Genomic DNA, 15000 nt, shown 5'->3' on the forward strand with positions numbered 1-15000 from the left:
ACGGTAATATGATCACGTGTTGCATAGTTAATTAGAATGAAAACAAAAGGACAAATATTAATACATACATAGAATGAATATGAAATAAAGAGAACAAAAAAAATTAATTTTCTTTACACTTATATTTAAAATTAATGAGAAGAGATTTAAAATATACCATAGGAAAAAAAACCTATAGATTGGAAATAAAAATTAAGGCACAGAAATGAAATAGATGCATTACACAATAAAGCTGTTTGAGTATTGACTGGAAAGGCGCGCTTGGTCTCCGGACGCCCACACGTGGGATATAATTGAACGTAAATGCTAGAAGGAAAATTTCAGAAAAAGTTTTTGATACTTTCTGATTTGGTGTTTTCCAGTATATTATTTTTCGGGTTATAATGTTTATCAAAAGATTGGATTTACCCCGTATAAATCCAAGGGCAGCCCGCCTGCATAAATGCACGGTTTCTTCCATAGACAAAAGGCAGAAGTGATCCTCACATTAATAGCGGTTTTCAAATGAGTGTCGTAAAACCAAAACCAATGTAATTACTTTGGCCAATCAAAAAGGACGCAGACAGTTCGGTAAACCAATCAAAACTTGAAGTAATTACACCTAGCCGACACAAAGCGCGGGAAAATGTGCACACGCGAGCCATGATTGGTTTCGGTTTCACTTCTGATTGGTTGAAAAAGTAGCGCTAGAACTTTAAACCAATCACTGAGTGAAGTAATTATAAACCAAGGCAATTCGCTAATTTTTTTCGATACTCAATTGAAAACCACTCTATCGACAAATCAGGCAATTGAAAATTCAGGTGGCTTCAACGGGATTCGAACCCATGACCCTACCAACTTAGCTACGAAGAGCGGGTCAATTTAATGGACATTCATACAGTACCGGACGAATTTTCTACCGGTTGAAAATTCGCGCATTTAGGTCATTTAGGGGTACGAAATTTTAGACGCCTCGCCGTTAAAACAATTCAAACGCCAAAATGGAGGACGAAATTTTTAGCCGGTAAGGTCGAACATTTAACCGGCGAGCTGTAAACACTTTGACCGCCTAAAGTTTGCGTGACAAAGGCGTGGCTGCCATACTCCTTTTTGCAGATACGGCGGCCATTTTGATTTCTATTGTTTGAAATAGCTATTATGGAATGCCCAGGGGGCAAATACATATTAATTTGCCCCCTGAGCATCCCATAATGTCTTTCGAAACGATAGAAATCAAAATGGCCGCCGTATCTGCAAAAAGGTCTATGGATGCGTGCTAACTCAGCTTTGGATTTCGTAAATTATAAAGTAGTGCTTTTAGCAGGAACACATGGTAAAACCATTGACCACGGTTAAATTTAAATCCGGTTCGTCAGTTCCGTGTGAACAGAGCAAAAAGGTTGTACGGTTCCGTGCCAACAAAATGTCCGGTCAAATTTTTCAACCAGTAGAAAATTCGTTCGGTACCGCGTGAATGAAGCCTGTGTAAATGCTAAGGAGTGCTGAGAGCGCATGCAGCGTTACATCTTTCCTCACTTGTAACAACAACACGAATTCTTGATTTGAACACGAAATTGGGTTAAGGCATAAAACATGCTTGCGTGTATTGTTTCTAAGCAGGAATTTAAAACACTAAGTATAATCTACATACACGTTAAGAGTTATCCACTTAAACTTATGTAAAAGTTCTCTTTGGTTTCCTCCAATAAAATCGTCTCTTCAGGATTATCATTGTAATGATCGGATGCAGTTTTCCAAAGAACAGCGCCACGATAGCTGGACGAGTTTGTCCAGTCATACAAAGGGAATACTGAGAGGTGACAAATTCAATCTTGTTACCCCTTTCGTGATATTTAGTATTCTTGTGTGAGACAGTGTTTGAGAATAATGCTGGAGTTCTGCCACTGAGTCACTGACCGTTTCAGTTATATAATTATGAGATCCGTGACGAGCCACGTTTGTCAGCGCCTATATCTATGAAAAGACTTAGTGGTGTGTAAATCGAGAATGACGCTAAAGTGATCACTACTATTTGCGCACATATCTTTACTAAGATAATTTATTTTTTTGTCACTCATTTCAAGGAAGCAACTCTACTAAAAATTTCCAGCAGCATTCGGTATTCACGCCTCAAACGTCACAGTTAACAAGCACGGCAAAAATTGATGTAACTACCAGGATTGAAATAACTGAAGCAGCAGTGATACCACTAACTCCGAGGCCAACAGTTACCAAGCAGCAATATTTAACCTCAGCACCCATGACAGTTGCTAAGGCAACGCCACAATTGACAAGCACCTACAAGAGCCGACTGACCACCACCACCACAACACAAGATGTGGCACATGGTTCATATATTCTACCAAGCTCGTCTGTCATCAGTGCCGGTAAGTAGTGGCTCAAAAAATCCGAATACTCGTTTTTTTTTTTTTATAATGACTTACCTTCCGTATGTTGGGAGTGTGAGAAGCACACACACCCATACAATCACCTGCGACAGCCACAACACCGGGAACTTCATTCCCTACTCTTCTTGAATAGTGTGTGGGTTTTTTTAACGTTCCAAGACAGGGCCTACGGTTTATAGTCCTTATCCGAGAAGACTTGAAAGTCTAATCATTTGAGGATGTAATTACAAAGGCAGCACTTTCTCCTCAGTTATTTTTAAGACCCCAAGTGTTGGTCCGGCCGGAGCCGAACTCACGACCTCCCCAATGGCAGCTCGGGGCTCAACCAACTGAGCCACCGGTGCGCGGTGGATGAAAGAACTTCGTTGTTAGCAATGGAAACGAACCTCAAACCGCCACCAAACACATTAACAGATTGACAGTGTTTTGACCAACTGATTGATTGACTGATCTAGCCCTGAATCACAAACTACAAGGAGGCTCTGCCAGGGTCCAACAAGCGACATGACCTAAAAAGTAGCGACAGCACTTAAAGTGAAATCGCGACAAACGACATCCTTTCTTTAGATTTCCGACAGCAACGGTCACAGCAGCGTGGAACCTTGACAAAGCACCGACACGAGACCATTTAAAATTCAGATAAGCGACACGGGACCTCTTCCCCCCCCCCCCCCCCCTCCCCCTCCCCCGGCAGGGCCTCTACAAGGCACTTACTCGACCCCCAAATAGGAAAAAATAGGCACAAGATGTGTGCATGTGTCACGGTTGAACATTTATTAAGGTACGGATGTATGGATGGATGGATGGATGTCGAGCAATTAAGTTATGAATTAATGGCTTTCGAGCAATTTATTCTAGGATAGGAAATAGTCCCGATTAGGATATCATTTTCTGGAAACTGATCAGTTGCTTGAATTAGGTATAGCGAGTCTGTGAGAGGATAGCGGTTTGCTGTTTTATTCCGAAGTTACGTAAAGTTCTACAAATACCCGCTTTTTCGGTCCTAACTACTAGCATTACAATGATTGGTTCTTGGTTTTATCGAATCAAGTTACCCAAAAAATGAATTTATTTTGCGACGACTGTCTACATCACGTGTTAACAAAGATAGAGATAACCTGGATTCAGTCAGTTTATCCTAATATCAATGGGGTGGTCAAAATTCCTATTCAGGATCTATACGATCGCTTTTGTGTTTCTCAAGTTTATCTTTTACGAGGTTTTAGGTTCGTTTGTTCACAACTTTGTTTTGCAGCTGGAGGGTGTTTAGATTTTCAACCTCATATTTATGTCACTGTGTAAATAGTTCGCGACGCGAAGAACGAGGCGTACGTTGTTCAGAGGAAGAATCGCGTCAATCGCAAATTACGATTTCTATTCGGTTTCCCCGATTGCTTACGGATGACCCGATTACTGCTGACACGAAAGAAATGCGACCAATCCACCGGTTGTGCATGCTGCTAACAAGAACAATCGGGATGCTTGTTCATGAAATACTTACTTCGAAATAGTGTCACGGAGGCCGTGACACAAAAAAACCAACGCTGAAAGGGAAATTATGAACGGACAAAGGAACGGTAAATTTAAATTTGGCGGCTGTCAGTGAACAAACATTTATTTCCTTCTTTTTTATTTCATCAAGTTTGATGATGGAACATATAAAGGTGATTTTACACAAGCCGATTTTTAACGCAACATTGCTCTGTTACAAAAAGTTGTCTCGTGTTACATGACGCACAGGGCGATTTTTAACGTTCTGAATCGCTTTCAAAAACCTGTTGTCGCCCGAAGTTTCTTGGAGTTGGTGCGTGCAACACTCCCGCTGCTGACTCCCGCAACATCGTCCCAGAATGCACCGCGGAGAACCGAAGATTCCTGTCCGTGTAAGTTGGATCAAACGGCTTTATTTGATCGGATTAAATTAAAAGTTGAAAGCCCAAATATTTTGAGCAAGAGCCGATACAACGTCGATTTGATTTAATAATGTACTATATTTCTGCGTTGTATCGGCTCTTGCGTAAAATATTTAGTTCCGCTTTATATTTGTCGAGCAAGACCTTAAGCTTAAATGCTGAGAACATTGATGCGTTAAAAATCCTCTCGTATAACATATCGTTGCCGCAACAAAGTTACGTTAAAAGTTGTCTCGAGTAACATGGATAAAAAATCGGCTCATGTAACATCACCTTAAATTAAGCTATTATTATTATGATGATTATGATGATGATTATTATTATTATTACAACTCGCCAGCTATGGGAAGTGTCTGAAATGTGCAATATTCACGGGAAACATCAAATATTTAACAATTATTCCATGCGCGCGCGTTGGACATGAGATGGTAAATAGCCAACAAGGCGCGTGGAGCAAGTCCTAAGATGAGATGTTGTGTAATACCTGGTGGTCAGACAGACGCGGGCTCATCACAAAAACATTTCTTACCTTTTCGCGTGTTTCCAAGCTTCGGAATTAATCCAAACTTTCTACAAAAACTTTTTTTTTTGCCTTATACAGAGAGAAATTTCGCTTTCTGGCGAAGAAACTTTTATGGTTTAGCAACGCTAAGCGCAATCATTTACCATATATGGTCAAACTAAGGTATATGAGCTGATAACCGAGATTGAGTGAACCAATCAGAGCACTAGAAATCCATTATCCGAGGTTGAGAATTTAATTTATTATTCATTCAAAATATTTCCCCGTTTCTGATTGGTTAAAACCACACGCATAATTCACCATAACCAGCTGCTGTTCACCAAATTTGGAAAGAAAGTTCGTCATATTGAATCAATGACGTGAAAAGTGCAGCCCGCTGCAGATTATTGAACCGTTGACCGAAAAAGCTGGGGACGAGATTGTGTTATTTTTGTTGAGTAGAAAAATGGCTGCGAGTAGGTTGAGAAGTTTGAGCGAAGAAAATATTTTCAATGAATAATAAAGCAGTTATTGAATTCGGCTTTCGTAGAATATGAAGAATTCTGCAGATCTCGGAGGATGTTATCCACCTCGGCCTTCGGTCTTGGTGGATAACACGTACCCTCCTCGACCTGCCGAATTCTTCATATCAGGTAGTCAGCCTCATTCAATAATTGCTAAATATTTGATACCTGTGAAAGGCTAGGGAAACTGTGGGCACTAGACTGGCTGTAGATAGATAGATAGATAGATTAGTCAGCAGATAAAGCTTAGAAAATAAGAATCAGTGAATGCGGTAATCTTCAAAAATTTCGTTTTGTTGTAAACATTTATCCTTTTCCGCTGACATGTCCATTCCCGGTCACACCCTGTCTTAAAAATTGATTGGTCAATCGGAGAATCTTCTTGTCACGTGTCCAAATACAGCCACTTCCCGTTGCAAGGAGCGCTCGTCTGGTTAGAAATTCCCAGTAAAATGGCGTTTTTTGTTCGGAAGTCCTCTTATTTGTGGACGTCTTTAATTCTGGTCATCAACATACTATCGCAAGAAACAGGTAAAATGGTTTCGTTTTCTTTTATCGTCGCGAGACGGTTCATCGCGCTTGATTGTTCAGAGTGTGTCAGGTTTTCTTCGTTTGATTTGTCGCTTTGTTCATAGCTAGGTTTCTTAGAAGCAGCTTTCAATAATCGTCAATGACTATCCGTTCCTGCTTCGGCATCGCATGGAAACGAGCTTGTTTGTTCATGAAGAAATTAATATACTTGACGTTTTATACTTAAGCTTACAACAGTTTAAACATTTCCAGAAGTTTCACAAAACATCCTTTCGTACTCACGGGTACATTTCAATTTCCTCCACTTTTAGTTAGAAAATGAAATAGAGTAACGATTTGCATGCTGCGATCAGCTCCTATCGTGCCGAAATTATTTGGTCTTTTGACTTTTATTGTAAAAGAGTCAAGCGGTTTCTGTCGCACGCCAAAACAAAAACATTGACGGAAGTTTTGCTCTTCCGCTCGGGTTCCATTCCAATGAAGAATCAACAAGCCTAACACCATTGTTCTGCTGTTTTCGTTTTATCATACGCAGTTCATTGTTTTTTTCATTGAAGAGAACATTTAGAGGTTTTTCTTGCGTCACGCAAGCCGATTTCCACTTGATGATTTTTACACAATACTTAACTCGTAGGCTTTTAAACGCGAGATATTGCATGTAAACACAATCTACTAACAAGTACAGGCACCAGGTGTAATCTTCATTAGACATTCAAGTTAAAATTAAAATTTAAAGAAACCACGAATTGGCTCTTGATTCGCATACGATTTGTACATAAAGTCAAATGTATTAAAGTTCGGCAATTTAAACTTAAGCTTAAATTTATGCTAAGTTTTTAATGTTAAGCAATTAGAAAATTTCGAAGTGCTTACATTGACTCCAATCGATAAATTTTCTGGGGATAGTTTTATCGCCTTAGCAGGAAGGAAAAATGGGTATTTGTTTAGGACTTCAGACACCATTCTAAGTAGTTATTTTTTTTTTTCGTTAAGTTCCTTACTTTCATTTTCATTTTCTTATTTATGAGAGCGTGAAGGTGATCATCTTAAGGAAGGTGGCTACTAATTTAAAGGTATTTTTGCGGGGTTTACTGAATATGCGGGAAAAGCAGATCTCAACAAGTGTTATTGAAATCCAAAAGAAAATTGGGGGTAACCACGCATTTTTCAAAGATAATTAATCAACAATGTTAGCAAAAAGCTTTAAAATACAAAGCAATGTATGGCGTTCCTTTCCAAATTAAAGCTTAATTATCTCTGAAAAATGCATGGTTACCCCCAATTTTCTTTTTGGATACCAAGAGCACTTGCTAAGTTCTTCTTTCTCCGCGTAAATTTAAACTGCGCAAAAATATCCCTGCATTAGTAAGCACGACCGATAGGAAATCCGAGTATCTTGAGATGCGCAGAACGGATGCGCAATAACAATAGTACACCTAAACCGGCCTCAACCGGCCGCGCGCGATGACCCCTGAAATACCTAAACCGGCCTCAACCGGCCGTAAAAATGGCGTCTTGATCAGAGTCGATCTTAGGCCTCTACCCAGTCTCCCTTAGGAAATCTCTATTTTTTGTTGTTATGGAGATTTAGTTAGGTAATTGCCCAATCATTTGCCGTCTTTTGCGCAGATTTTGACAGTTGAAGAGCGAAGCCACGAGGTCTGGTTTTTATCTTTTCAATCGCGCGATCAGATTACACTGAACAATGGCTGATGTACTTTGTTGTGCGTCAGGTAATGCGTCAGATGATGAGCATGAGGAAATTCCTGAGTTGTTTGAGGATTCGGAGGATGAAGGGAGTTTTTATGGTTTTGCTGTAAATACCGGTAATGATAGCGATTTAGATTTAGATGGCTTAAGTGGCGAAGAAGACGTTGGCGATCAAGCAAGCGACGACACTGATGCTGAAGAAGAAGAAGCTCGCTGGACTGACCAGCTCGACGATGTTCAAGTTCCAGAGTTCCTGGAAGCCACTGGCCTTAATTTTGTTTTAGATAATCCTAATGAATTAAGTTTTTTCTTAGCTTTTTTCGGAGACGATCTGTGGGATTTAATGGTAGCAGAAACGAATAGGTATGCGCGTCAGAAACTTGCAGATAACCCACAGCGCCTTGCCCGTTTTCGTGAAGTAAGCCGCGCAGAATTAAAGGCCTTCATAGCTATTAACATAATTATGGGTATTGTTAAGCTCCCAAATTTAGCTTTATATTGGTCTACCGATGATTTTTTTGCCAATCACGGTATTAAGAAGACAATGGCAAAGAGTAGATTCGAAGAAATTAGTTCTTATTTGCATTTTAGCGATTCCTCTAGGGAGCCTGCACGTGGCGATGCAAATTATGATCGGCTCTTCAAGGTTAGGTCAGTTCTAGATTATGTTAGAAATAAGTGCGAAAATAATTTTAAGCCCACTAAGAACATTTCTGTAGATGAGGGTATGGTTGGCTTTAGGGGTAGGCTTTCTTTTAGACAGTACATGCCAGCCAAACCAACTAAGTACGGTATTAAAGTCTGGATGGCCGCTGATTCTAGTAACGGTTACGTTTTAAATTACGATGTTTACTTAGGTAAGGAAGCAAATCAGCGGCCTCGAATTTACGGTTTAGGTTATGATGTAGTTACTAAAATGGTAAGGCCTTTCATGAATAAGAATCACCATGTATACTTTGACAATTTTTTTAGCTCAGTTAAGTTGTTAGAACACCTCGAGAGTAATGACACTTACGCTTGTGCCACCACAGGCGGCCCAGAGTCGGAAGGTAAACAATTATAAGGATTTGTATGGGAATCTTGATAACAGACTGAAAAAGATATTTACCCGCAAAAGTTCTCAATAAAAAAGCCGTCCTTTATTGTCATGGTGAATTTCTTGCTTTTTGTGTGGTTTTTTGCCTGATGGAATGCGATTTAAGCGACTTCTCAAATTCCCGAGTCGTCACTCTTCCCTAAATAAAGGAAAGGCTGGCAACTCATTTCTAACTTACCTCAGATCTCGCCGAAAAAATTCACACTTCTCCGGCATCAGTCACGCTCAAACTCCGGCGATGGCTACACGGATAAATTTACTTCCCCTTGACCAAGTTTCAAGGTCCAGCAAGTATCCATCGCTGAGAAACTGCGAAAAATATTCAAATTTTCAAACTCCTTCGAGGCTCGCTAACAACCAATTTTGACACGGCTGGTCAACGGTTCACCGAGCCTCCATACGGTGAGCGCAAACCTACGCAAGTGTACCCATAGTTGGGCAGAGCAAAACAAATCCCAGACTCGTCCCCAAATACCTGCCTGGGGTCATGTTCGCGTTTCTAAATCGGCGAACGATATTAAAAGTTCCACACTGAAACCTTAAACACAGCTCCCATCGCTTTGGTTGCCCCACCGCATGTTATAAATCCGGATTTTCATCGAACTCCGTAAGTACTGAAGCTGTTTGGATGGAGTTTGAAACGCAGTCGAAGGTATTTACTAGTGTATGAAACACAATCCTGTTTTTCATCCGCCAACAACTCACATCATGACTGCAGAAGAAATTCATATGAAAAGGTCGCTGCACCTTTTCAGCCTTTTGGACACATTTTTCTGTTGAGAGTCCAAGGAAAATGCCATCGTTGAAATCATCTGTGCTTTGTTTTTGCGCTTCCAGTTGCGTTGAAATGTTCAAAATTATTTCTCACACCGGTGCATCAAGCGATATCGATCGAAAAGCAACGATTATTACTCGGAATACCTGAAAGGTACCCGAGTTACAATCTCGCTTGTCTGTTTTTTGGACAGTAGAAATTACGGTGCGGTGATTTCTTTGGCTCAAAGTAATTCACTTAACAAAACTATACTTTTTCCAACAACAACAAAAAAACAGCGGTGGTGTCGAGTGTCATCGGACGAGGGGATTTTTGCACGCGCGAGGCTTCAAACAGCTTCAGTACTTACGGAGTTCGATGAAAATCCGGATTTATAACATGCGGTGGGGCAACCAAAGCGATGGGAGCTGTGTTTAAGGTTTCAGTGTGGAACTTTTAATATCGTTCGCCGATTTAGAAACGCGAACATGACCCCAGGCAGGTATTTGGGGACGAGTCTGGGATTTGTTTTGCTCTGCCCAACTATGGGTACACTTGCGTAGGTTTGCGCTCACCGTATGGAGGCTCGGTGAACCGTTGACCAGCCGTGTCAAAATTGGTTGTTAGCGAGCCTCGAAGGAGTTTGAAAATTTGAATATTTTTCGCATTTTCTCAGCGATGGATACTTGCTGGACCTTGAAACTTGGTCAAGGGGAAGTAAATTTATCCGTGTAGCCATCGCCGGAGTTTGAGCGTGACTGATGCCGGAGAAGTGTGAATTTTTTCGGCGAGATCTGAGGTAAGTTAGAAATGAGTTGGCAGCCTTTCCTTTATTTAGGGAAGAGTGACGACTCGGGAATTTGAGAAGTCGCTTAAATCGCATTCAATCAGGCAAAAAACCACACAAAAAGCAAGAAATTCACCATGACAATAAAGTACGGCTTTTTTATTGAGAACTTTTGCGGGTAAATATCTTTTTCAGTCTGTTATCAAGATTCCCATACAAATCCTTATAATTGTTTACCTTCCGACTCTGGGCCGCCTGTGGTGCCACCGTAAGGATCAACCGCACGGACCTTCCACCTTGTGCGAAGGATAAATTGCGTGCTGCAGGCGAGAAAGTAGTTAGGCAGAAAGGTAATGTAGTTTTCACAAAATGGCACGACAAAAGGGACGTTTCGTTTCTCTCAACTAATTGTAGTCCGTTACCTCCAGATTTAGATGTGCAAAGACACAACCAAAATATCGCTAAGCCTGCAGTTGTTGCTCAGTACAACAAGAACATGGGCGGTGTTGATCTCGCAGATCAATTACGTAAATACTATTCTGTAGGCCGTTCTTGTTATAAGTGGTATCGGTATCTTTTTTGGTTTGTAGTAGATATTTCAATTTGTAATGCGTTTATCTTGTTTAATCATTATCGGGTAACTCAAGGGGAAGGGAGAGTTAAACAGTTAGCTTTTAGGACTAATCTCGCTAAGCAGTTAATTGCGGGCTTTTCCTCGACTGTTTCTTTGCCGCATTCCTCTAAGCGACGTAGGATCGAAAATCTAAGTAATGACCCTGGAAATGCCGCGAAACATTTCATTGTAAAAATTGACGGTAGGAAGAAAGAATGTGTTTATTGTAAGATGGTAGGAAATAGGACCTCTAAGGGAAGGGCAGTAGAATCTAGTTTTAAGTGTATTCAGTGCAGCGTTGCCCTTTGTAGAACTTGCTTTCATGATTACCACACATTGTAAATAGTGTAAACATCCCTTCATTCGCCGAGTCCTCACCTGCCAGGGAAATCCAATCTGCATCGGAAGAACGAGTAATGGATAAGTATATATTTTCCTAAAGATTAAATTTGGCCCTTTCGGCCCTTTGGCTTCCGATTGTTTGTTTGGCTTCCGATTGCCATGGATTTATTTTTGCGAGTTTGATTTTATGCGTTTGATACTCGAAAGTAATTTTTGAATTTGATTGTATGGCCATATTTGGCGGCTATTTATTTTTCTTTCTTGGTGTTGGCCCAAGAATTTGGCTGATGAGTTTGGCTGATATTTCTTTAGTCTTTGGCTGTTCCTTGAACATGACAATAAATTCTATTTTTAAACCTCAAATCTGTGTGTTTCTTACATGTTGTCTGTGGGAAAATATTTCGAACAATTACAGTCTTCAGCATGTGCTTCACGGACCTCGTGGATAGCTTTGTCAAAAAACATGTCTTCAAATTTTTCTTCCTTAGCTGTTACCATCAAGTAACGAGGTTTTTTTGTCCTAAAATAAATTGGTAATTGAAGGACTTTTGACATCTGGAGCATTACCACTGAAGATCAGTATCTTGATAAAACAAATGATATCCAGATGGTCGGTCGATCGCGCGTTCATATTCCGCAAATGTGTGAATACCTCCATCGATTTCTTCAGTTGTTTTTCTTGTGTTAGTCGTAAGTTATCTTTGAGTTCAAGTCTCCGATGAGGTGCTAGTCTAGAGCACTTTTCTACACAATTTGGCCTTATTTGGTTTGTCACGAAACCCGAAAAATTATCAGTTAACTTTATTAATTTGCGGCTGTCAACATTCCGAAATTTTGTTTTTCGGCAGCGGCGTGTCTGGTGTATTTAGCGTTTATACCTGAAAGAAAACAAGGAAATTGACATAAGCTTCGAACAATTTTTATCCATTGAGTGAGTACACTCTACTGTAAACTACACTGGGCATATTTTGAATTATAATATACATTTTTTCAAGCGCTTTCTTAGTTTGTGATAAACAACTTTCTTGATAGCTTAACGCGCGCTTCTTCGAAAAATCTACTTCTAAATTTTCAGTTGAGCCTCAGGACGTGTTTTCAATCACTTTTTCGAATTATTTTTGCATCACCAGAAAGTTCGCTGTCTCTTCTTCCGTTGGACTGAATTCTAAAACTCTATCTCTTGTGTACATTTACTGCGCATATGGTTTATTTTTAGCGCTCGCATACCACCGTAATTAACATACGTAACGCCAGGTAATCAATATGTCACGCGCGGCATCATTAACAAAGTCAATGGGTTAAGGCTTCTTATGAGCTTGGCTAATAATATCCGTTACACTGTAGTAATTTTGGTATTTCTCATTTCAATGTAGGATCACAAGCGTCTAGTAAAGGTACGGTTTCTTTTATTCCTTCCAAACAACAGTTTTATTACATCTGCAAGCTTGAAAGGACCTACATGTAGTCATATCAAGTCTATTATTCAGCCTATGTCAGCAAATCCTATATCTGAGCTGACATTTACATAAGTCTGTGCATGATAAATTATGGAGACTACATGCAGGGGCACCCAACGACCAGTTTGTTGTAAAATGTATTATTATACCCCAGTTAATGAAAATAAATGTTATTAAGGCATTTTCAGGTGTTTTTCAGTGTTGCTGGGAAAAAATTATCTGTTCCTTTTTCCCAGCAAGACACACAAGAAATTTCCCAGCCAGCAAGATAAAATTGGTTGGTTTCCCAGCCAGCTGATCAAATTTATTTTATTTCCCAGCCAGGAATTAAATTAATTAATTAATTAATTAATTAACATATTAATATATATATATATATAAATGAAAGGAATAATACTACTACTAATAATGATGATGATGATGATAACAATAACAATACCTATATTGATAATGATAATGGAACGATAATGTGAAACACACAGCTGTAGTTCTTGTGTTAGTATGATACTCTACATGTACTGCTGTCTCAAGCAGTTTGAATTTTAGGAGCCTTTTGTCACCCTGGAAAGCGAGCACAGAATTCATAATACCTAGCACCATTGTACACAAAAGCAATAAAATACTTGCTAGGATAAACCTGTATAATTTTGTCTACAATAAGGTAGAACAACTGGAACCTTGAAATAGCTCTTCATTTTACATTTTTATTCATCTCTTCAGTTACACAATTGCTAATGTCCTATTCCTTACTATTTCCATGGTAGCCTGAAAAATAATTAAAAAGGAAATAAATTAGAGACCAATATTAATTGAGTAGAGCCAGCAGTAATGCTGATTGAGTTTTCAGATCTAGCTATGGACTCACTAATCATTGTTATCACAGGGGACCCACACAAAGGGTGAATTTAGAAGCAATGTATGAGAATAGCAAAAAGTTCCATAATTATTATTGTACTATTCTGCAATAAATATTTACACAAGAAGAGGATAAACTATCTGAAATGATCTTGTGCTGTTGTTATTATGGCTGAAAATGGCAAATTGTAGCAATTTTTACCAGAGCAACACACGTCCTTGAAATCGCTAAATTTCCCACAAGCAGCCACAATAACGACACAGCAGAACATTTCGGATGAAGGTTTGTTTATTCTCATCTTATATGCAAATATTTATCCCAGAATTGTACAATAATATGGAACTTTTTGCTATTCTCATACATTGCTTCTAAATTCAATAATACCAAGGGTCAAACACATTATGTAGGCAACCTGTGATTGTTAGTATTTGTAAAAAGTAGACTCAAGCCCCTGTAATTCTTAGATGCAGAAACCTTATGCTTAAGTTGAAACATGTTTATTTATCATGAATGTCTTTGCGGATTGGCAAAAAAAAACAGCTTAAGGTAATAAGATCTATTTGTGATCATGGTGCAGAGCAGTCAACATATTTAGCTATATATCTTTCCAGATCAACTGAAAAATTGAAAAAAAATTCCCTTGACTCGCCAAATATGACAGTCACATCTTGAGCTGGATGGATAACAAGATCAGTAAAATTTCTGCAGGCCATATAGGTCTAGCACTTACACTGGCCAAATTGAATGAACTTTCTCCATGCCATAAATTATTTTAATAAAATTTAAAATGTTACCATGACTGAACAACTGTTGAGCATCTTCCTCCCAATGACACGGATTTGCAGCCATTCACATTAAAGGAGAATTGAAACTTAATAGACAACTGAATAGAGGGCCAAAAAGGAAACAAAGTTCTCAGTGCAAACCATGAATGCCCTAACTCAACCTGACGGAAGAGAGAGAGTCATAAGAATGAACAAACAAAGAATGCCCATCGTCACAAGCCTAACTCAACCTGACGGAAGAGAGATGGTCGTAAGAATGAACAAACAATGAATGGCCATCGTCACAAGCCTAACTCAACCTGAGGGAAGAGAGAGAGTCGTAAGAATGAACAAACAAAGAATGCCCATCGTCACAAGCCTAACTCAACCTGACAGAAGAGAGATGGTCGTAAGAATGAACAAACAATGAATGGCCATCGTCACAAGCCTAACTCAACCTGAGGGAAGAGAGAGAGTCGTAAGAATGAACAAACAAAGAATGCCCATCGTCACAAGCCTAACTCAACCTGACGGAAGAGAGATGGTCGTAAGAATGAACAAACAATGAATGGCCATCGTCACAAGCCTAACTCAACCTGATGGAAGAGAGAGGGTCGTAAGAATGAACAAACAAAGAATGCCCATCTTCACAAGCCTAACTCAGTTTGGCTTTGTACAGAGACAAAGTATGACTAAAGATAATTTGTGATTGTTGAAAAGGAAAAGTAAACAATCTGCCAAGTAAAAAAGAATTAGTGCTG

At 39.4% G+C, this 15000-nt stretch overlaps 2 protein-coding genes and 1 long non-coding RNA gene across 3 annotated transcripts in view; 2 read left to right on the forward strand and 1 right to left on the reverse strand.

The window, feature by feature from the left end:
• The first annotated feature begins 5751 nt into the window (after positions 1–5751).
• The window catches only part of LOC138001476 (tyrosine-protein phosphatase Lar-like), a 63220-nt gene continuing 53971 nt past the window's right edge, over positions 5752–15000 (forward strand). Inside the window, exons 1-2 of the mRNA XM_068848093.1 lie at positions 5752–5860; positions 12536–12556. Of these exons, the coding sequence (XP_068704194.1) occupies positions 5782–5860; positions 12536–12556 (100 nt within the window). The 5' untranslated portion in view covers positions 5752–5781. The remainder of the gene's footprint in view (positions 5861–12535; positions 12557–15000) is intronic.
• Positions 7362–8648, forward strand: LOC138000872 (piggyBac transposable element-derived protein 4-like). Its single transcript, XM_068847547.1, has one exon. The coding sequence runs from the start codon at positions 7566–7568 to the stop codon at positions 8631–8633; it is 1068 nt and encodes a 355-aa protein (XP_068703648.1). The 5' UTR covers positions 7362–7565; the 3' UTR covers positions 8634–8648.
• LOC138000878 (uncharacterized) overlaps positions 14980–15000 on the reverse strand; it is a 1273-nt gene continuing 1252 nt past the window's right edge. The window contains exon 3 of the long non-coding RNA XR_011123204.1: positions 14980–15000. This exon is cut by the window's right edge and continues 641 nt beyond it. This is a non-coding gene — a long non-coding RNA (uncharacterized lncRNA).

This window comes from Montipora foliosa, chromosome 4 (assembly GCF_036669935.1).
Source record: "Montipora foliosa isolate CH-2021 chromosome 4, ASM3666993v2, whole genome shotgun sequence".
NCBI lineage: Eukaryota > Metazoa > Cnidaria > Anthozoa > Scleractinia > Acroporidae > Montipora > Montipora foliosa.